Raw genomic sequence first — 21,816 nt, forward strand, 5'->3', positions numbered from 1 at the left:
CTGTAACAAAACTGTAGCTTTAATAATCATTAATCTAGGTTTAATTTATAATTCATGCAGCTAAGACTGTAAAGTGTTTGATATTCAATTTCTGTATTTTTCCTACCTGTTAGAAAGGAAGGCCCCAGGTAAATATGACATTTATAATAATGGATTTATGTGAAGATTGTTTTAAGTTCAATTAAATTAAACAATATTTTTTACAGCCTAATAAATGTTGAAATTGATAGCTTTCAATTATACTGTAATGTTGAATGTCAATCGTTAATGTTTAAAAAACTCATTTTCATAGAGACATCAGTGTTAGTATCAGTGATAAATATTAAAATATTAAAAACAGCAAAATATTAAAACTCTTCAAAAAAAGCTTTCAATTGCGATTAATCGTAGGGTGAGCTACAGTGAATCAAAAATAATATATAGGAAATGCTAGTTTTTGTCAGTGACATATTTGCTAGATAAAATGAAGCATGCTTGAATAATATTTTTGTTCAGATTTATAGCTCAGATGACAATGATACATTAGTCTTGAGGTAGAGATTCTGGGGGTTTAATGATTCTAGCATTGAAGTTATGGAAGAGCATTTGTGCTTTATAGCAGAAGCCGAAGAGAACTATATAGTGGAACTTAGTTAAAATAACTAAACCAATGTGTTATATGACAACAACACTGTTGTGCTTCATCCTCTGCTAACTCAACCCTATAAAACCTATTGTATCGTATGTGATATACTGTATAAATGTCTAAGACCTCTAAATGATCATCAATATGATCAACACTTTACTGAAAATGCTGAAAAACAGCTACAGGCCTTCTATCGTCTGATTGATAGTTTACATTATGTTTAAATATAGTTAAAACTACAGAACTAAAACTATTATGAAGTTTAGCATTTAAAATTTTGTTTTATCTGGAGATATAGAATGACAACTGATAATATATGAACTTTAAATGGTCTGTTATAGCCTGGATGACGCCAAAACATGACAAAACATTATTTGACTTACAGAGCTCTTCTGGAGGTTTTGATGACTGCCGATAATCTAATGAGACACTCGTCTGATTTCTTGAATTTCTGAAGCTCAAACTCCTCCAGCTCTTCCTCTGATGTCAACAACACAAAGACCAAAGCAGACCACTGGGCAGGTGAAAGGTCAGATGAGAGACTTCGTTTGCTAAGGTGGGTCTGAATCTCTTTCACCAGAGTTTGGTCGTTCAGTTCATTCAGACAGTAGAACAGATTGATGGATCTCTCTGCAGGCAGATTATCTTCTAATTTCTGCTTGATGTACTGAACTATTTCCTTGTTGCTCTGGTCATTGTCGTCTTGCTGTGTTATCAGTCCTCGTAAGAGTCGTCGATTGGACTGGAGAGACAGACCGAGGAGGAAGCGAAGGAAAAGGTCCAGGTGTCCATTGTCACTCTCGAGCGCCTTGTCCACTGCAGTCTTGAGAAAATCAATCATGGTTTCATTTGTGTTTTCCTGTTCTGTAGACTCATGATCAAACACACTTGTTTTGTTGATGTCTAGAAACAGATGTGCATAAATGGCTGCAATAAACTCCTGAACGCTCAAGTGAACAAAGCAGTACATGGTGCAGAGAGTGATCCCTGTTTCCTCTTTAAAGATCTGCGTACACATGCCTGAGTACACTGATGCCTTATAGACGTCAATACCACAGGCTTCCAGGTCTGTGTCATAGAAGATCAGGTTGCTTCTTTCCAGCTGATGAAATGCCAGTTTCCCCAGTGAAAGGATGGCGTCTTTATCCCAGGAAACATCTGGTGTGTATTCTCCATCATACTTCCGGCGGCTCTGCTGGATCTGAAAGCGGAGAAAGTGTGTGTACATTTGTGTCAGAGTCTTGGGAGTGTCTTCAGTGTTTGATTCCTGCTGTGTTTGAGAGATCTCATCAGCCTGAGTGTTTTTCACATCATTATTTCTCTTCTCCTCCAGAATGTTCTGGAGAACAGTGGCTGAAATCCAGCAGAAGACTGGGATGTGGCACATGATAAAGAGACTCTTTGATTTTTTAACATGATCTATGATTGTGTTGGCCTGATTCTCATCCGTGAATCTTTTTTTGAAGTACTCCTGCTTTTGTGCGTCACTGAATCCTCGTATCTCTGTCAGTCGGTCGATACAGTCAGGAGGAATCTTACTGGCCGCTGCTGGTCTGGTGGTGATCCAGATGAGAGCAGAAGGAAGCAGATTTCCCTTCATGAGGTTCGTCAGGAGAACATCCAGAGAGGCTGGTGATGATACATCCCGCCACGTCTCATTACAGTCAAACTTCAGAGGAAGGCGACATTCGTCCAATCCATCAAGGATGAACAGGACTTTGAATTGATTCCTTCTTGTAAGGTTCAGTCCTTTTGTCTCTGGGAAAAATTGAGTCATAAGATCCATCAAACTTAGTTTTTCTTTCTCCTTTAAGTTCATCTCTCTGAATGGAAGAGGAAATATGAAGCTGATATCTTGATTTTCTTTTCCTTCAGCCCAGTCCAGAACAAACTTTTGCACAGAGACTGATTTTCCAATGCCAGCGACTCCTTTTGTCAGAACAGTTCGGATCTCCTCGTCTTGTTCAGATGCTTCAAACAAATGTGTGCAGTCCACCTGTATCTCTTGAGATTCATGACGCCTGGAAGCAACTTCAATCTGTCTTACCTCATGTTCAGTATTGACCTGTTCACTGCCACCCTGAGTGATATAGAGATCTGTGTAGATGTTATTCAGAAGTGTGGAGTCGCCTTGCTTCGCAATTCCTTCAAACACACATTTATACTTCTTCTTTAGGCCACACTTTAGCTGATGAATGAAGAACAGCTCATCTAAACACAGGAACAGAAAACTGATAGTTTTAGTCTTAATCTTCTCTCCTACATTTATAAGTGTCAATCTGACAGATGGTCCTGAGTCTCAGACCTTCTAGAGCATCAGCAGCTTCATCTTGCTTCATCTCTCTCAGGTAATGTAGTGTGAGATCAAGAGCTGCTGCTTTGATACTGCATCTATTCTCATTAAAGTCCTTCACAAAGGATTCTGTGTTCTCGTTTTGTAATATTTTCTTAAACTTTTCCAGTTCATTCTTCAGAAACGTGATCATTTTGTTCTCAAGATCCTACAAACAAAGCAAGAAAAATAAGAGACAGAACACAATTTAACCAGATTTACATCCATATTTGGGAGAAACGATTTATTCAGTAATAAAAATTTTTTTAAAAAAGAAACCAGTTAAAAACCAAACATGTTAATTAACATAATATTATTTTAACACACAAAAAGTACAAAAACAACAGTTTTCCTTCTTTTCTTTTTTTTACATTTTTATTATTATATTATTTTAAGTTTTTATCCTATTGTTTTCACAAGAAATGTTCAATAACCCATTTGTTTGTTATAATCATAAACATGTATGAAAATGTGTTTGCCTACCTGGAAGATCCCGAGGAGATTGTCTTTGAAACTCTCGTGTTTCCTGTGAGTCTGAACGTCTGAGTCTAATGTCTCACATTGAAGCCTGTTAGCCAATAAAATAAAATACTGCATTTTCAGGCAAAATATTATTAGTAATTTTAACAGAGAAAAAGAGTTTATGCTGTTGAAGTATATGATATATTTAAATATAAATATATAATTAATTCTGCATTGACAATAGGTATTTTTTAATATCTTGTACAGCAGTTATATCGGCGCACCAAAATTAAATGGTAATTATAATTCAAATAAAATAATTTCCATCTTTTTGCTGATTGTAAATATAAATTATAATTGAACGATAAAGTTTAATGACAATTATTTGTTTCTAACAGTGTGTGACCAACAATAAGAAACACATGAAATACCTTTTGTTAGTTGATGGTTTTCTCTCACTGAAGTTTGGTCCGTCACCTTTTGACCCGTCACTCTTCACAGACACAGAGCTGGACACATGTGAGCCTGATCTTACACTAATGACACACAGAGCAGAAAGATAAAACATGTCACTACAGGAGATACTTCAGTCTCATTTGAAAGGGTTTAATGTTGCAAATAGTATTTAAATGCAGTATAGCCATACTTTTGTCCATCTATGACTACAGATGAACGGAAGGACATGTTCATGTTTGGTTGTAAGATCTATTTTCCATGGTGAATTTATGTCTTCTTGTAATTGTATTACTGTAAAGAAGCTCCAGACCGAGTTCAATAAAGAGGAAAGCAGACTATAGGCCCTAAGACTAGCAGACATTGGGTCGTAATTATCAATATAACGTAAAAAAAAAAAGCGCAGATCTGACAGCAGAAATAATTTATTTATTTATGATTTAATGCCATATCAGCAACAATGGCTATATTCATGGCAATCAGCCGTATCACTTCAATACATTGTTTACAATAATTTAACAATTTTGTCCTAAAAACAATCACTATACAAAATCAGGCATATATACCAATAACAACAACAGCAATAATAACACCAATTACATAGAATCTTTCAAATTAATATTTGACAGAAATTCTAAAATTACTCCAGGAGAAACCTTTTTAAAAATGTCCATTAATGTGTTTTCTGAATAAAACCGTTCTCTAATATTATTTAAAAAAGGACATTCTATTAAAATATGTTTTACACTCGTGAAATTCTTACACAGATCACAAACCGGTTTCTCTTCCCCGTTCAATAAATAGGAATGAGTGAGTCTTGAATGTCCAATTTGGCATCTCGTATATACAACCTGGTCATATCTATTTTCAAAATAATAACTAATAACTCCTTGATTTAAAACTGGATTCACCTCATATAATTTGTTATTTACACATTCGTTCCATTCCATTTGCCATTTCTTGTAAATGTACAGGTTCAATATGGGTTTAACGTCAGACGCTGGTATTTTACATTCTGTCATTTCCAACTGAAGTGCTTCCCTTGCTGCTTTATCTGCTTGTTCATTACCAGTCAAACCCATATGGCCTGGTATCCAACAAAAAACAATAGTAACATCTTGTTTCTTTAAAGAGTCCACTTTTCCTATTATGCTGGTAATTATAGGATGTTCAGTTTTCAAAGAATCAATTGCTTGTAGGCAGGATTTAGAATCTGTGCAAATTAAAAAGTTACTTTGTTGTTCCTTCTCTATTTTTTCAAGAGCTAGTAGTAATGCACATGCTTCAGCTGTGAAGATTGAACTTTGTCCAGAGATACACTTGTCGTAGCGTTGATCCATCTGTGTACACAGGTACATGAGTTGGTAAGCTGTGCCTTATATCCAAAAATTCCTCCTGATAGACATTTGGATGATTTATGTTTTTTATATACTGAGCCAGGTTCATCATGATGATGGTTTTTTTAATATTCCAAGGCGGTATTGGACACAGATGCGTCGATGTAAGCATATTCAAATTAATGTCCATATTTTCCAAGTGTGATTTTATACGAATTCCAAAAGGACTGATGTATGTGGGTCTGGCTTCATACAAATGTGAATACTGAGGATGAAAAACTGAAGGATATGCTGGGTTCCTTTCATTGGCTTTATAGCTTAACTACATAGTTGAGAGCCAATTTCAGTCTTCTGTTATGGTTCTCTTGCTTCTGTATACAAGCTCTGTATTGGGGAAGTCCTAAATGCTTCTAAGGCAAGTCCTCAATCTTGTATGATGTACTGTGTCCAGCATTTTGATGTATGACTTCCTAGCAGATCCATAAACAATACTCCCATAGTCCATTTTTGATCGAACAAGTGTCCTATAAAGTCTCAAGAGAACTTCACAATCGGCTCCCCATTTAATCCTTGCTAGCACTTTTATAATATCCATTGCTTTAAAACATCTCTTTCGCAGCATTTTAATATGAGGAATAAAGGATAGTTTGTTATCAAAATGAATTCCTAGAAATGTTGTCTCTTTTATGACTTTAATAGGTTCTCTTTCTAAAAAAAGCTCTGGAACTAAGTGCATAGACCGCAAAAGGCAAAAATGCATACATACAGTTTTTGATTTAGAAAATTTAAAGCCATTTTTTACTGACAATTCATACATTTTATTTATACATATTTGTATTTGTCTTTCGATTACGTTCATATTTTTTCCTTTATAACAAATACACACATCAACTACATATAAACTACAAAATATATTAGACCCCATAACACTTACAATACTGTTCATTTTAATACTAAAAAGAGTAACTGAAAGTATACTTCCTTGAGGCACTCCTGATTCTTGTACATGCAAGTCAGATAATATATTTCTTACGCAAACACGAAAAACTGGGTAAATGGGTAAATATCCTCTGAAGCCCATATCGTACAAATCTTTTAAAATACCATACCTCCACGTAGTATCATAGGCTTTTTCTAAATCAAAAAATACTGCTACTACATGTTCTTTTTTAATAAAACCATCTCGTACAAAAGATTCTAATCTTATGATCAAGAGTACTTTTTCCTCGTCTAAATCCACATTGATATTTACTGATCTTTTGATCTTTTTCCAAGATCCACACCAGCCGGTCATTTATCATTCTTTCCATGGTTTTGCATAAACAACTAGTTAGTGCTATTGGACGATAATTATTTGAATCAGTATGGTCTTTTCCAGGTTTAGGTATTGGTAAAACTATTGCCTCTTTCCAATAATATGGTAATTCTCCTGATTTCCAGATGTTGTTGAAATTTTCCAGTAGAATCACTAATACACTATATGGTAAATATTTCAAAAACTGATAGTGAATTTTGTCAGGCCCAACTGCAGTGTCATTAGAGTTTTTTATGGCTTTCAAAAGTTCCTCCATTGTAAAAGGCTGGTTATACGATTCAGCGTTATCAGAGGAGAAATCAATTTCTTTCCGTTCCTGTTTTATTTGCATTTCTTTAAATCTGGGAAGACCATTTTCTAATGATGAATTTCTCTCAAATGTCTCTGCCAATTTATTAGCAATATCCTGTTTCGTTGTTAGCAGGGTATCTTGATTTTTTATATGTTGTATTTGTAATCCTCATTCCTTATTTTTCATCTTTCGTATCATATCCCATACTTTCTTTGTTGGTGTCTGTGATGTTAAACTTGACACATACTTTTTCCAACTTTGCCTCTTTGTTTCATTAATAATTCTTCGTGCTTGTGCTCTACAGATTTTCAGTCTGATGAGGTTTTCTGTTGTTGGATGTTTATTAAAATTTATTTCTGCCTTCTTCCGATCAGTAATAGCCTTTTTGCAGTCTTCATTAAACCATGGGTTTCTCCGACAGCATGACTTTGTTGATGTTTTTGGAACTGATTTTTCTGCTATTTCAATCAGTATGTCAGTGAATTTCTTTATTGGATCTTGATGTTCTTTCCAGTCTATATTAAACTTCTCATAGCACAATTTTTGAAAAATATACCAATTAGCTTTTTCCACTTTCCATCTTGGAGTATCTTGTTGAATGTCTTCAGTGGATGTTAAAATCAATGGATAATGATCACTCCCACAGAGATCCTTCCATACTTGCCATGCAAAATCAATTAGTACTTCAGGTTCACACAAAGTTAAGTCAATAGCAGAATAAGTTCCATATCCTGGATGCAGATATGTGCTTGAGCCATCATTTAATAAGCACAAATCATTATTATATATGAATTCTTCTATTCTTCTGCCTTTGGTGTTTGTATGTTTTCCTCCCCATAATGTGACAGCAGAAATAATCTTACGACAGGGTTCACATGGAATTCATCAAACATTCATATGCTACCAATCCCATCGTACGAATGATCGTATGTTGATAAATGTGGGGCTAAAAAACAAACGTCATTTGAATATCACAACCCTAAAATGTCACGGTTTAGAAGCCCCACCCCTAGAGTTTACATTACGTAAAACAGATCCTCCACATGCGCAGAAATGTGTTTGGTTGGGCTCTGGGCTGATTTTTACAGCGGACAATTTAATTTGAGCAGTGTAACTTTATGTTTGTTTGACTTCATTAGTTTGATGATGAACAGCTGAAATGTCAAGCTAACAACACTAGAGCTGCGCGATCACTTGCATTTAATAAAATAAAGATAAAAAGAAAAATACAAAATCACAAAAACTCTCAAACACTCTCTCTCACACTCACACACACACACACACACACTCTCTCTCTCACACACACACACACACACACACACACACACACACACACACACGTCTATATTACCAACAGGGGACCATCACTCCACACTGACCAAGAGGGGACCTGTGTTTCTAGTCATTTTGAAGAAACAAAACTTAGATACAAAATTTTGTTTTAAGGTCTTTTTTCATAATATAACTTCAAATAAGCATTTTTTTTTTTTTTTTTTTTTAAACATGCCAAGAGGGGACCTGACCGATGTCTACCTATCCAACAGGGGACCTCCATAGCCTGCAATGGAGCTGTGTGTGTGAAAGGGAAGAGAGCTGGCAGTCAAATCTGTCTTCATTATTTAATATATATATATATATATATATATATATATATATATATATAATTAAAATTATATAATGTTCACACAGGCATCAGGGAACAAAATGAGCACACAACGGAGAAAAAGCCATGTTGTGGACATTACAGAAAAGAATTTAAGAATTATCTTTAAGAAATTCATTCTCTGTTGTGTCTTCATACTTACAGTATATGATCCGTCCACATCTCTCATTTAAGCTTATTTTCAAGAACACCAACACTGTAAAAAAAAATCAGGTCTCCAATTGAAAATTTTCTAGTGACCGATCACATCTAAATTTTTTAGTTGGCCAAATTGAATTTCTTGAATTTTAATTGAATTAAAGTGCATCAATTTACAGAAAATTTTCAATTGGAGACCTGAATTTTTTTTTACAGTAAAGGTATTTCAATGTGTGACTTATTTTTAATTAAAACATAGTTTCTGCTCTCTAAAATCCCAAAAAATGTCCTTTGTTTTTGAGATTTTTAGAGTGAGATTTGATTTATTGCACCAATAAAAAATAAATAAATATAGGACTGGACAAGCAGAAATTGTTCTTTAAGGTAATAATCACAGGTCATCACTTTATATAGTAAATAATGATTATGTTAAACACAATGACTCGGTCCCCTGTTAGATAGTAAATCACGACACCAGTGTGTTAGCGTTGTCATTTCTTGCCATCTCAAACACACTGTGGAGATTTAGAGATTTTATAGCAATAACTGAGTTTTAAGAGTTAAATCAAGCAGAAATAGTTCTCTAATGTATTAATTGCAGATCATCTTTGAATAGTGATAATGTTAAACACAATGACTCGGTCCCCTGTTAGATAGTAAATCACGACACCAGTGTGTTTGCGTTGTCATTTCTTGCCATAAACACACTGTGGAGATTTAGAGTTTTTATAGCAATAACTGAGTTTTAAGAGTTAAATCAAGCAGAAATATTTCTCTAATGTATTAATTGCAGATCATCAGATCAATGATTATGTTAAACACAATGACTCGGTCCCCTGTTAGATAGTAAATCCCGACACCAGTGTGTTTGCGTTGTCATTTCTTGCCATCTCAAACACACTGTAGAGATTTAGAGTTCTCTTACGAGAGGTTCTCTCGTATTGCGTAAGTTCCTTACGCTACGGGAAAGTATTCTTTCTTCGAGATTTCTGAAAAACCCAAAATTATCCTTAATTTTGTAACATTGTCAACGCAGTGCGGCAGCCTGGCAGACCATAGCAGGCTATTCCAGCGTGCTATTGGCTGCTCTGCTGGCAACTGCAGCAGCCTATCGGTGAGCCCGCGTGACGTGGCGACCAATGAGGGCGCTTCGCGCCCACCTGGCTTCATTTGCCTACAGGTGGGGCGTGGCCACGTGTATATAAGCAGGGCTCACGGGCTGCATATTCGATTTTCTTTTCTTCAGCGAAGCCCTTCGCATCGCTGGATCTGGAACCCGCCGCCGTTGAACGTGCAGACGAGCAAGCAGAGGACAGCGCCTGAAGAAGCCGGCAGCATCGCGCCACCTTCAGCCATCCGTGCCTGCTCTGCTATCCGGCAGCATTATATCCTTTTATTGCTCAGTGTTGTCGCCGCTGCGTCACACTTTCACAAAAAGAGCCGAGCGTTTTTCTAAAAATGGCTCGTTCCACCTGCGGCTCGTGTCACGCGCAGCTCAGTTCCGGGGACCGCCATGTGATCTGCGCTCTCTGCCTGGGCCGTGATCACGCCGCCGCCGCACTTCTCGCCGGCGGATGCCCGGAGTGCGAAGAACTAACGATGTCGACCCTGCGGGCTCGACTCGATCACTTCGAAGATGACATCCCTCCAGTCTCTGCTAAGCCGCGCAGGAAAAAGCGCCGCTCGCAGCGGACTCCGGAGTTTGCCGAGAGAAGCTCGCCGGATCCCTTCCCGCCCGCTTCACTCTCGCCTTCCCCGCCCCCACCCCAGGCCGCCATTTCTGTTGCCGCCTCTGGGGATGAGGCGGATGCGGCCGCGGAACGCACCGACAGCTGCTCCATCATGGCTTCCGACAGCGAGGAATGGTCTTCCGCGACCTCTTCAGTCCGAGCCTCCGGACGCTCTCGAGCGGGTGAGGATGCCGAACTGTTGCGCCTTCTCACCCGGGCTGTCGAGCAGCTAGGCCTCGAATGGGCCCCGCCTAAGGTGGCAGCGCCGAATCGGCTCGACGGATGCTTCCTGAACAGTCGCCGCCGTGCGCCCACCGCCAGGACTGCACCCTTTCTGCCAGAGCTTCACGAGGAGCTCGCGAAGTCCTGGAACGCGCCATTCTCCGCGAGGGTCTCGTCTCAGGCTTCTTCGACGCTCTCACAAGTTGACGGCGCGGCTGAGAAAGGCTACAACGCTATCCCTCCGGTGGAAGAGGCGGTCGCAGCGCACCTTTGCCCGCCTTCTGGTTGGCGCTCAAAGGCTGCCCTCCCGTCTAAGGCCTGCAGAGTGACGTCATCGCTGATCGGCCGCGCTTTCGCTGCCTCCGGTCAAGCTGCGTCTGCTCTGCACTCTATGGCCGTGCTGCAAATCCTCCAAGCCAATCTCCTCCGTGATCTGGACGAGAGGAGCTGTGACGCTGAGCTGATCACGGATTTGCGAAGCGCGACGGATCTCTCCCTCCGCGCTACCAAGACCGCAGCACAGGCCCTCGGACGCTCTATGGCCTCCCTCACGGTAGCTGAGCGCCACCTCTGGCTCACGCTCGCGGACATGCGAGAAACAGAGCGCGCAGCCTTCTTAAACGCCCCGCTCTCTCCATCTGGGCTCTTCGGACCAGCGGTCAAGGGGATCGTCGACCGTTTCTCCGAAGTACAGAAGACGACGCAGGCCATGAACCTCTTCCTGCCTCGACGCCCAGGCGCCAGCAGTAGCTCCGTTGCTCGCCGTCCTCGCGACCAGCCAGCACCGAGCTCCGCGCAGCGCCCAGCGCGGCCCCCTTCGTCTCAGCGAAGACCGAGCGGCCGCCCCAGATCGCGCTCTTCCAGCCACGGTAAGCCGCCTCCCCCTCGGGGCCCCCGGCCTAGGATCGTGCTGAAGTCCGAGCCTCCAAAGCCCTCCTAGCCAGAGGCAAGAAACGACGGTTAAGTCCCGCTGCGGCCGGACCACCGTCAAAACTCTTTTTCCTGTCAGCCCCCACCACTGTGGCTGCTGCAGAGGAATTTCACGCAGCCAACGAGCCGGCAAAAACGCCCTCTCGCCTGTCAACGACCGCCGTTTTTACGGCGAACCAGAGAAATCACAAAAGTTGCATTATTTCTGGTTGCACGGCTCACGCCGTATGTGTTTCAAATGCAGTAAATGTGCCCACTTTTCTGTGTTCACCCCTGCACATAAGCACTATAAACCCCGTGTCCCCCACTCACATAAAGCGGCCTCCGGCCGCTCGAGTGCTAGAGTTAGGTCACGTGTCCGCTTGTCTGCGTCCACGCCTAGCCACCACACGCGCTGTCACACAGCCACTCTTAACCGGTCATGTTCCACGCGTAAGAGTTGTGCCCGCTCAAACGCGCTCACACATTTTCGCGAACATTATGCCTCAGGCGCTACGCGCCGCGCCACACACCATTTGTTTTCCGCCCAAGGTGGCCGAAGCGATGAGTGTAGGGCCACACACAAGATATTCCCCGCTCAAAGCGGTAGAGACACAGTGTGTAAGGCGGCCAGCCACCGAAAGCGAGCGGCTGGCCCACAGCACAGAGAGCGCGCGCACCGCGCCCGCCCCTCTTATACGGGCCGTCAAACCCGCGAAACGCGGCGTTTCGAGCCCAGAGGCCGTTCTGTCCCGTTTGGCACACGCGAAAGCGTGGGAAGCCATTCCAGGTGTATCAGAATGGGTGCTGAGAACAGTGAAGCACGGCTACACTCTGCAGTTCGCTCGCCGCCCTCCGCGCTTCTGTGCGCGTATAGAGACGAGAGTGAGCGAAGAAGTAGCACATCTACTTCGAGCGGAGATAGCCACGCTGCTGTGCAAAGGGGCTATAGAACCGGTTCCCCATTCTATGAGCGAGTCAGGCTTTTACAGCCGATATTTTCTCGTGCCAAAAAGGGACGGGTCGCTCAGACCGATTCTGGATCTGAGGCGTCTGAACAAAGCTCTTTTGAGGAGATCGTTCAAGATGCTTACGACCAAGCAGATCCTCGCGCATATTCGCCCGAGAGACTGGCTAATTTCCCTAGATTTGAAAGACGCATATTTTCAAATCTCCTCCATGGACTGCCACCTTAACGTGGTGGAGGGGTTTGAGTACCCGAATGACCCTAGGAGCTATGTTGTCCGGGGCTATATGCCCCTGGTAGGGTCTCCCAAGGCAAACAGGTCCTAGGTGACGGGTCAGACTAAGAGCAGTTCAAAAACCCTTATGATGACAAAAAGAAGGAGGACCGTGACGTCGCCCGGTATGGCGCAGCCGGGGCCCCACCCTGGAGCCAGGCCTGGGGTTGGGGCTCGTATGCGAGCGCCTGGTGGCCGGGCCTTACCCCACGGGGTCCGGCCGGGCTCAGCCCGAAGGAGCGACGTGGGGACACCTTCCCGTGGGCCCACCACTCACGGGAGGGACCGTAAGGGGCCGGTGCAAAGCGAATCGGGCAGCAGTCGAAGGCGGGGGCCTAGACGACCCGATCCCTGGACACGGAAACTGGCTCTTGGGACATGGAATGTCACCTCGCTGGCGGGGAAAGAGCCTGAGCTTGTGCGTGAGGTTGAGAGGTTCCGACTAGAGATAGTCGGAATCACCTCCACGCATGGCTTGGGCTCTGGAACCACACTCCTCGAGAGGGGATGGACTCTTTACCACTCTGGAGTTGCCCATGGTGAGAGGCGGCGGGCTGGTGTGGGTTTGCTTATAGCCCCCCAGCTCTGCTGCCATGTGTTGGAGTTTACCCCGGTGAACGAGAGGGTCGTTTCCCTGCGGCTTCGGCTCGGGGATAGGTCTCTCACTGTTGTGTGTGCCTACGGGCCGAACGGCAGTGCAGAGTACCCGACCTTCTTGGAGTCTCTGGGAGGGGTGCTGGAGAGTGCTCCGACTGGGGACTCCGTTGTTCTACTGGGGGACTTCAACGCCCACGTGGGCAATGACAGTGAAACCTGGAGGGGCGTGATTGGGAGGAACGGCCCCCCTGATCTGAACCCGAGTGGTGTTCAGTTATTGGACTTCTGTGCTAGTTACAGTTTGTCCATAACGAACACCATGTTCAAGCATAAGGGTGTCCATCAGTGCACATGGCACCAGGACACCCTAGGTCGTAGGTCAATGATCGACTTTGTGGTCGTTTCATCTGATCTGCGGCCGTATGTCTTGGACACTCGGGTGAAGAGAGGGGCGGAGCTGTCAACTGATCACCACCTGGTGGTGAGTTGGATCCGATGGCGGGGGAGGAAGCTGGACAGACCCGGTAGACCCAAGCGTACTGTGAGGGTCTGCTGGGAACGTTTGGCCGAGTCTCCTGTCAGAGAGATCTTCAACTCCTGCCTCCGGCAGAGCTTCGACCGGATCCCGAGGGAGGCTGGAGATATTGAGTCTGAGTGGACCATGTTCTCCACCTCCATTGTCAAAGCGGCTGCTCGGAGCTGTGGACGCAAGGTCTCCGGTGCCTGTCGAGGCGGTAATCCCCGAACCCGGTGGTGGACACCGGAAGTAAGGGATGCCGTCAAGCTGAAGAAGGAGTCCTATCGGGCCTGGCTGGCTTGTGGGACTCCTGAGGCAGCTGACAGGTACCGACAGGCTAAACGGACTGCAGCCCGGGTGGTCGTGGAGGCAAAAACTCGGGCCTGGGAGGAGTTCGGTGAGGCCATGGAAAAAGACTATCGGCTGGCCTCGAAGAGATTCTGGCAAACCGTCCGGCGCCTCAGGAGGGGGAAGCAGTGCCCTACCAACGCTGTTTACAGTGGCGATGGGCGGCTGTTGACCTCGACTGGGGATGTTGTCGGACGGTGGAAGGAATACTTCGAGGATCTCCTCAATCCCGCCGTCACGTCTTCCATTGAGGAAGCAGAGGCTGGGGGCTCAGAGGAGGACTCGTCCATCACCCGGGCTGAAGTCACCGAGGTGGTCAAGAAACTCCTCGGTGGCAAGGCACCGGGGGTGGATGAGATCCGCCCTGAGTACCTCAAGTCTCTGGATGTTGTGGGGCTGTCTTGGCTGACACGCCTCTGCAGCATCGCGTGGCGGTCGGGGACAGTGCCTCTGGGATGGCAGACCGGGGTGGTGGTCCCTCTTTTTAAGAAGGGGGACCGGAGGGTGTGTTCCAACTATAGGGGGATCACACTTCTCAGCCTCCCCGGGAAAGTCTATGCCAGGGTACTGGAGAGGAGAATCCGGCCGATAGTGGAACCTCGGATTCAGGAGGAACAGTGTGGTTTTCGTCCTGGTCGCGGAACACTGGACCAGCTCTATACCCTCTACAGGGTGCTGGGGGGTTCATGGGAGTTTGCCCAACCAGTCCACATTTGTTTTGTGGATTTGGAGAAGGCATTCGACTGTGTCCCTCGCGGCGTCCTGTGGAGGGTGCTCTGGGAGTATGGGGTCCGGGGTCCTTTGCTGAGGGCTGTCCGGTCCCTGTATGACCGAAGCAGGAGTTTGGTCCGCATTGCCGGCAGTAAGTCAGACTTGTTCCCGGTGCATGTTGGACTCCGGCAGGGCTGCCCTTTGTCGCCGGTTCTGTTCATAATTTTTATGGACAGAATTTCTAGGCGCAGCCAAGGGCCGGAGGGTGTCAGGTTTGGGGACCACACGGTTTCGTCTCTGCTCTTTGCAGATGACGTTGTCGTGTTGGCCCCTTCTAACCAGGACCTTCAGCATGCATTGGGACGGTTTGCAGCCGAGTGTGAAGCGGCTGGGATGAGGATCAGCACCTCCAAATCCGAGGCCATGGTCCTCAGTCGGAAAAGGGTGGCTTGCCCACTCCAGGTTGGTGGAGAGTTCCTGCCCCAAGTGGAGGAGTTTAAGTATCTAGGGGTCTTGTTCACGAGTGAGGGGAGGATGGAACGGGAGATTGACAGACGGATCAGTGCAGCTTCTGCAGTAATGCGGTCGATGTACCGGTCTGTCGTGGTGAAGAAAGAGCTAAGCCGTAAGGCGAAGCTCTCAATTTACCGGTCAATCTACGTTCCTACTCTCACCTATGGTCATGAGCTTTGGGTCATGACCGAAAGGACAAGATCCCGGATACAGGCGGCCGAAATGAGCTTTCTCCGCAGGGTGGCTGGGCGCTCCCTTAGAGATAGGGTGAGAAGCTCAGTCACTCGGGAGGAACTCAGAGTAGAGCCGCTGCTCCTCCACATCGAGAGGGGACAGCTGAGGTGGCTTGGGCATTTGTTCCGGATGCCTCCTGAACGCCTTCCCGGGAAGGTGTTTCGGGCATGTCCAACCGGGAGGAGGCCCCGGGGAAGACCGAGGACACGCTGGAGGGATTATGTCTCCCGGCTGGCCTTGGAACGCCTCGGTGTCCCCCCGGAAGAGCTAGAGGAAGTGTGCAGGGAGAGGGAAGTCTGGGCATCTCTGCTTAGACTGCTGCCCCCGCGACCCGGCCCCGGATAAGCGGAAGAAGATGGATGGATGGATGGATATTTTCAAATCAAGATAACGCCGCGTCACAGGCCATTCTTACGATTCGCCTTCGACGGCCAGGCTTATCAATACACCGTCCTTCCGTTCGGCCTGTCACTAGCACCCCGTACATTTACGAAGTGCATGGACGCGGCCCTCGCTCCCCTGAGAAACCGGGGGATGCGAATATTGAACTACTTGGACGACTGGCTCATCCTGGCGCAGTCAGAGGCCGAGCTCCTCGCCCACAGGGCAATGCTGCTCAGCCATTTGGACAGCCTGGGGCTCACGGTCAACTGGACCAAGAGCTCATTAGTGCCCACGCAATCAACCTCATTTCTGGGTTTGAATCTGGACACTGTGGCTATGTCTGCCCGCCTGTCACCACAACGCACGCGCCAAGTTCGGCGCATGGCTGCGTACTTCCGGCCGGGCAAAATCGCACCTCTCAAGCTTTTTCAGAGGATGCTGGGACGTATGGACTCAGCTGCAGCTGTGCTCCAGCTGGGCTTAATGCGCATGCGCCCGCTGCAACGCTGGTTAAACGCCCGAGTGCCTCACAGAGCCTGGGCTGCCGGAGGTTTCAGGATCAGAGTGACTCAGGGCTGTGTTGCAGCCCTAGAGCCCTGGTTAGTAGCCGACTGGTACCAGCGGGGAGTGACAATGGGAGCCATCTCACACCGCAAAGTCATCTCGACGGACGCCTCCACCTCGGGTTGGGGCGCCGTTTTCGAGGGCAGACCGGCCTCGGGCCTCTGGTCGAGCGGAGAAAAACTCCTACACATAAACTGTTTGGAGATGATAGCGGTAGAGAACGCGCTCAAGCAGTTTCTCCCGTTTATACAGGGACACCATGTGTTGGTCCGGTCGGACAATACCACGGTGGTGTCCTACGTGAACCCGCAGGGCGGTGTCAGGTCCAGGTGTCTGGGCAATCTGACGGAACGCCTGCTCGTGTGGGCACACAGCTCGCTGCGCTCGCTGAGAGCGGCGCACGTTCCGGGCCACCTCAACGTGGGCCCGGACAAGCTGTCCAGGGGCCTCATTCTCCCAGGAGAATGGTCCCTGCACCCCCAGACAGTCCAGCTGGTATGGCGCCTATTCGGCAGAGCGGAGCTCGACCTCTTTGCAACAAAAGAGAACGCCCGCTGCTCGACGTTCTTGTCCAAAAGCGAGGATGCGCTGTCCCAACTTTGGCCCAGCCTCCCGCTGTATGCTTTCCCGCCGATTTCCCTATTGACCCAGGTTATAGCGAAAATTATAGCTCCTTATAGCGCCGCGCTGGGAGAACCAGATTTGGTACCCAGAGCTGGTGAAGCTGTCGCACTCACCCCCCTGGCCAGTTCCGCTGAGAGCAGACCTCCTCTCTCAAGCAGGAGGGTCAGTTTGGCATCCCCATCCAGAGCGATGGTCTCTGCATGTATGGGTGACCAACGGATACCCGTTGACCTGCCCGAAGGGGTTATGAACACGATCTCACACTCTAGAGCCCCCTCGACGAGGCGGTTATATAGTTCTAAGTGGTCGGTGTTCACTGAGTGGTGTGCTTCCAAGGGATTGGAACCGCAGCAATGTGGGGTCCAGCGGGTGCTCTCCTTCCTCCAGGAGCTCTTGGAACTGGGCAGGTCCCCTTCCACGCTCAAAGTGTATGTAGCGGCTATAGCAGCGTTCGCCCAGACGACGCTAGGCAGCACGCTAGGAAGGAACGAGCTCATCACCCGTTTCCTCAGAGGAGCTAGACGGATGAATCCCCCGCGGCTCCCATCGGTTCCTATTTGGGATCTGGCCTTGGTCCTAGAGGCCATGAAGGCTCATCCCTTTGAACCGCTCGAGACTGTGGAACCAAGGTTCCTTTCGCTAAAAACCGCGTTCCTGATAGCTCTGGCTTCAGTGAAACGCGTGGGGGATCTACACGCGCTCTCAGTGAGCCCGACGTGTATGGAGTTCGGTCCTAATGACTCTAAGGTCATTCTCAGACCGAGGCATGGTTATGTCCCCAAAGCGATCGGCACTCCTTTCAGGGCGCAGATTATCTCCCTCTCGGCTCTGCCAGCATCCGACGAGGGGGACGGTGGCAATATCCTCTGCCCTGTCAGGGCATTGAGGGTTTATGTCACACGCTCCGCCGCCTTCAGGCGTTCTGAGCAGCTATTTGTTTCGTTTGGAGGGCGCGCTAAAGGTCTCGCCTCCTCGAAACAGACCCTGTCCAGGTGGATAGTGGACGCGATTGCAACTGCATACGCTTCCAAACACCTGCAGTGCCCGCTAGGTGTCAGAGCACACTCCACCAGAGGCATGGCCTCTTCGTGGGCTTGGGCCAGAGGGATTTCCATCCACGATATTTGCGTGGCGGCAGGCTGGGCCTCCCCGTCTACGTTCGTGAGATTTTACAATCTGGAAGTTCCTGCCTTACAGGCGAAAGTGTTATCAGTTCAATAAGGCTGTTGGTTCTGCCCGGTGATTCTGCGCAGACATAGCTCACATACTGGTAGTAAGTTCGGTACAAGGCTTATGTAAATTTGAAGGAGACCGGCGGTACCGTTCCCTCATTTACGAAAAGAGCTATTGTGAGTTTGAAGGTGACCGGCGGTGCCGTTACCTCACTCATATGACAAGATATAGTGAATTTGAAGGCGACCGGCCTTGCCGTTCCCTCATTCATGAGACAAGGTGTGGTGAATTTGAAGGCGACCGGCAGGTGCCGTTCCCTCATTCATAAGGCAGGATGTTGTAACCACCCGTTGTAACCACCCGTCAGTTCAAACGAAGTGTCCGTATATGTGGTGGCCCGTTTCCTTTACCGGCCACCCTGCCCGAGCAGTGTTATGGTCCCCGGTTCCCTGGGATACATATGCTGTATGCGAGGCGCGCACGGCGTTGACAATATGTTCCCGTAGCGTAAGGAACTTACGCAATACGAGAGAACCTCTCGTAAGAGAACGATACTCGGTTACTTAACGTAACCTCGGTTCTCTCTAGAAGAGGGAACGAGTATTGCGTTCCTTGCCGTGCGCCCCGCGGGCTTTTACGCTTCAGAACTACGAAAACCGAATATGCAGCCCGTGAGCCCTGCTTATATACACGTGGCCACGCCCCACCTGTAGGCAAATGAAGCCAGGTGGGCGCGAAGCGCCCTCATTGGTCGCCACGTCACGCGGGCTCACCGATAGGCTGCTGCAGTTGCCAGCAGAGCAGCCAATAGCACGCTGGAATAGCCTGCTATGGTCTGCCAGGCTGCCGCACTGCGTTGACAATGTTACAAAATTAAGGATAATTTTGGGTTTTTCAGAAATCTCGAAGAAAGAATACTTTCCCGTAGCGTAAGGAACTTACGCAATACTCGTTCCCTCTTCTAGAGAGAACCGAGGTTACGTTAAAGGGTAACTAAACCCCTGCTCAGAGCTTAACTCCACCCACTGGCAATTTTCAAAAAATGCTGGAAAAGTGGGCAGAGCCCGGCGGACACAGAGGGGACAAACCGAGGGCGGGGCTGAGCGGAGGGCGTGCACCTGAGACCCGCAGTGACGGATTGATTGACAGCTGTCAGACTCGCGAGTCGCAAAGATGGAGAATGACTGGAGTGACGCCAGCTTTGCAACAGAGCGGTCATTTCTCCTACCTTCACCTGAAGTGGAGGAGGGTGGATTGTCTGTAACAGACACAAACCCGGAGCATTATCAATGCGAGCCGCAGCTCAAACTGCGTTAACTCCCGATGCCGACGAAGCTAGTGAAGCAGCCGCGCAAGAGAACTGACCTAATCTATCTGCGTCCGCGGCAACCACTTGCGTGACAGGGTTTGAAAGCGTGTCTCATGTATGAAAATTATCTGTACACATGACGGGCGGCAATAATATCACAAGAAAAGCCTGACGTGTACTGACAACTGCATTATTTAACCGTATTTTCTTCAATACAATGTTAAAGCAAGTATCAAGTGAGTTTCATTCATAATGTTTCTACTTCATGTAATATGACAGTTCATACTGGAGTGAAGCCGTTCTCATCATGTGATTGGGGGAAACATTTCTGAGGGCGTGCTGAGCTCGTGCCAGGGGCGCGGATAGTGAGCCGTTGGAGGTACCATCCTACGTCACGATGTACCACAACATCCAATAGGAAAATTCAACTGCAGTAGCCACCGTTCAACCTTAAGAGGGCAGCACTTTGGCGGTTTTACACCATATTTTATAGAATTAAAACACTTTATACTCAAATGTCAAAACATTTACTCGAATCAATGAACAGCATTAATAAAGCCCCAGTATTACAGATCATTAACTAAAAAAAGTTGGTTTAGGGTTTAGTTACCCTTTAAGTAACCGAGTATCGTTTTTATAGCAATAACTGAGTTTTAAGAGTTAAATCAAGCAGAAATAGTTCTCTAATGTATTAATTGCAGATCCTCTTTGAATAATGATTATGTTAAACACAATGACTCTGTCCCCTGTTAGATAGTAAATCACGACACAAGTGTGTTAGCGTTGTCATTTCTTGCCATCTCAAACACACTGTAGAGATTTAGAGTTTTTATAGCAATAACTGAGTTTTAAGAGTTAAATCAAGCAGAAATATTTCTCTAATGTATTCATTTCAGATCCTCTTTGAATAATGATTATGTTAAACACAATGACTCTGTCCCCTGTTAGATAGTAAATCACGACACCAGTGTGTTTGCGTTGTCATTTCTTGCCATCTCAAACACACTGTAGAGATTTTGAGTTTTTATAGCAATAACTGAGTTTTAAGAGTTAAATCAAGCAGAAACATTTCTCTAATGTATTAATTGCAGATCATCAGATCAATGATTATGTTAAACACAATGACTCGGTCCCCTGTTAGATAGTAAATCACGACACAAGTGTGTTAGCGTTGTCATTTCTTGCCATCTCAAACACACTGTAGAGATTTAGAGTTTTTATAGCAATAACTGAGTTTTAAGAGTTAAATCAAGCAGAAATTTTTCTCTAATGTATTCATTTCAGATCCTCTTTGAATAATGATTATGTTAAACACAATGACTCTGTCCCCTGTTAGATAGTAAATCACGACACCAGTGTGTTTGCGTTGTCATTTCTTGCCATCTCAAACACACTGTAGAGATTTAGAGTTTTTATAGCAATAACTGAGTTTTAAGAGTTAAATCAAGCAGAAACATTTCTCTAATGTATTAATTGCAGATCATCAGATCAATGATTATGTTAAACACAATGGCTCGGTCCCCTGTTAGATAGTAAATCACGACACCAGTGTGTTTGCGTTGTCATTTCTTGCCATCTCAAACACACTGTAGAGATTGAGTTTTTATATCAATAACTGAGTTTTAAGAGTTAAATCAAGCAGAAATAGTTCTCTAGTGTATTAATTCAGATCATCTTTGAATAATGATAATGTTAAACACAATGACTCGGTCCCCTGTTAGATAGTAAATCACGACACCAGTGTGTTTGCGTTGTCATTTCTTGCCATAAACACACTGTGGAGATTTAGAGTTTTTATAGCAATAACTGAGTTTTAAGAGTCAAATCAAGCAGAAATATTTCTCTAATGTATTAATTGCAGATCCTCTTTGAATAATGATTATGTTAAACACAATGACTCGGTCCCCTGTTAGATAGTAAATCACGACACCAGTGTGTTTGCGTTGTCATTTCTTGCCATCTCAAACACACTGTAGAGATTTAGAGTTTTTATAGCAATAACTGAGTTTTAAGAGTTAAATCAAGCAGAAATATTTCTCTAATGTATTAATTGCAGATCATCAGATCAATGATTATGTTAAACACAATGACTCGGTCCCCTGTTAGATAGTAAATCACGACAC

The 21,816-nt window shown here is 45.8% G+C and overlaps 1 protein-coding gene across 1 annotated transcript in view; it reads right to left on the reverse strand.

The window, feature by feature from the left end:
• The window catches only part of LOC307139809 (uncharacterized protein), a 61,218-nt gene that overhangs the window by 28,348 nt on the left and 11,054 nt on the right, over nucleotides 1–21,816 (reverse strand). The window contains exons 4-7 of the mRNA XM_079838913.1: nucleotides 3,851–3,955; nucleotides 3,441–3,525; nucleotides 2,931–3,126; nucleotides 1,009–2,836 (exon numbers count right to left, since the gene is read on the reverse strand). Of these exons, the coding sequence (XP_079695039.1) occupies nucleotides 1,009–2,836; nucleotides 2,931–3,126; nucleotides 3,441–3,525; nucleotides 3,851–3,955 (2,214 nt within the window). The remainder of the gene's footprint in view (nucleotides 1–1,008; nucleotides 2,837–2,930; nucleotides 3,127–3,440; nucleotides 3,526–3,850; nucleotides 3,956–21,816) is intronic.

The sequence above is a fragment of the Gobio gobio genome, assembly GCF_949357685.1.
Source record: "Gobio gobio genome assembly, chromosome: 16".
Taxonomy (NCBI): domain Eukaryota; kingdom Metazoa; phylum Chordata; class Actinopteri; order Cypriniformes; family Gobionidae; genus Gobio; species Gobio gobio.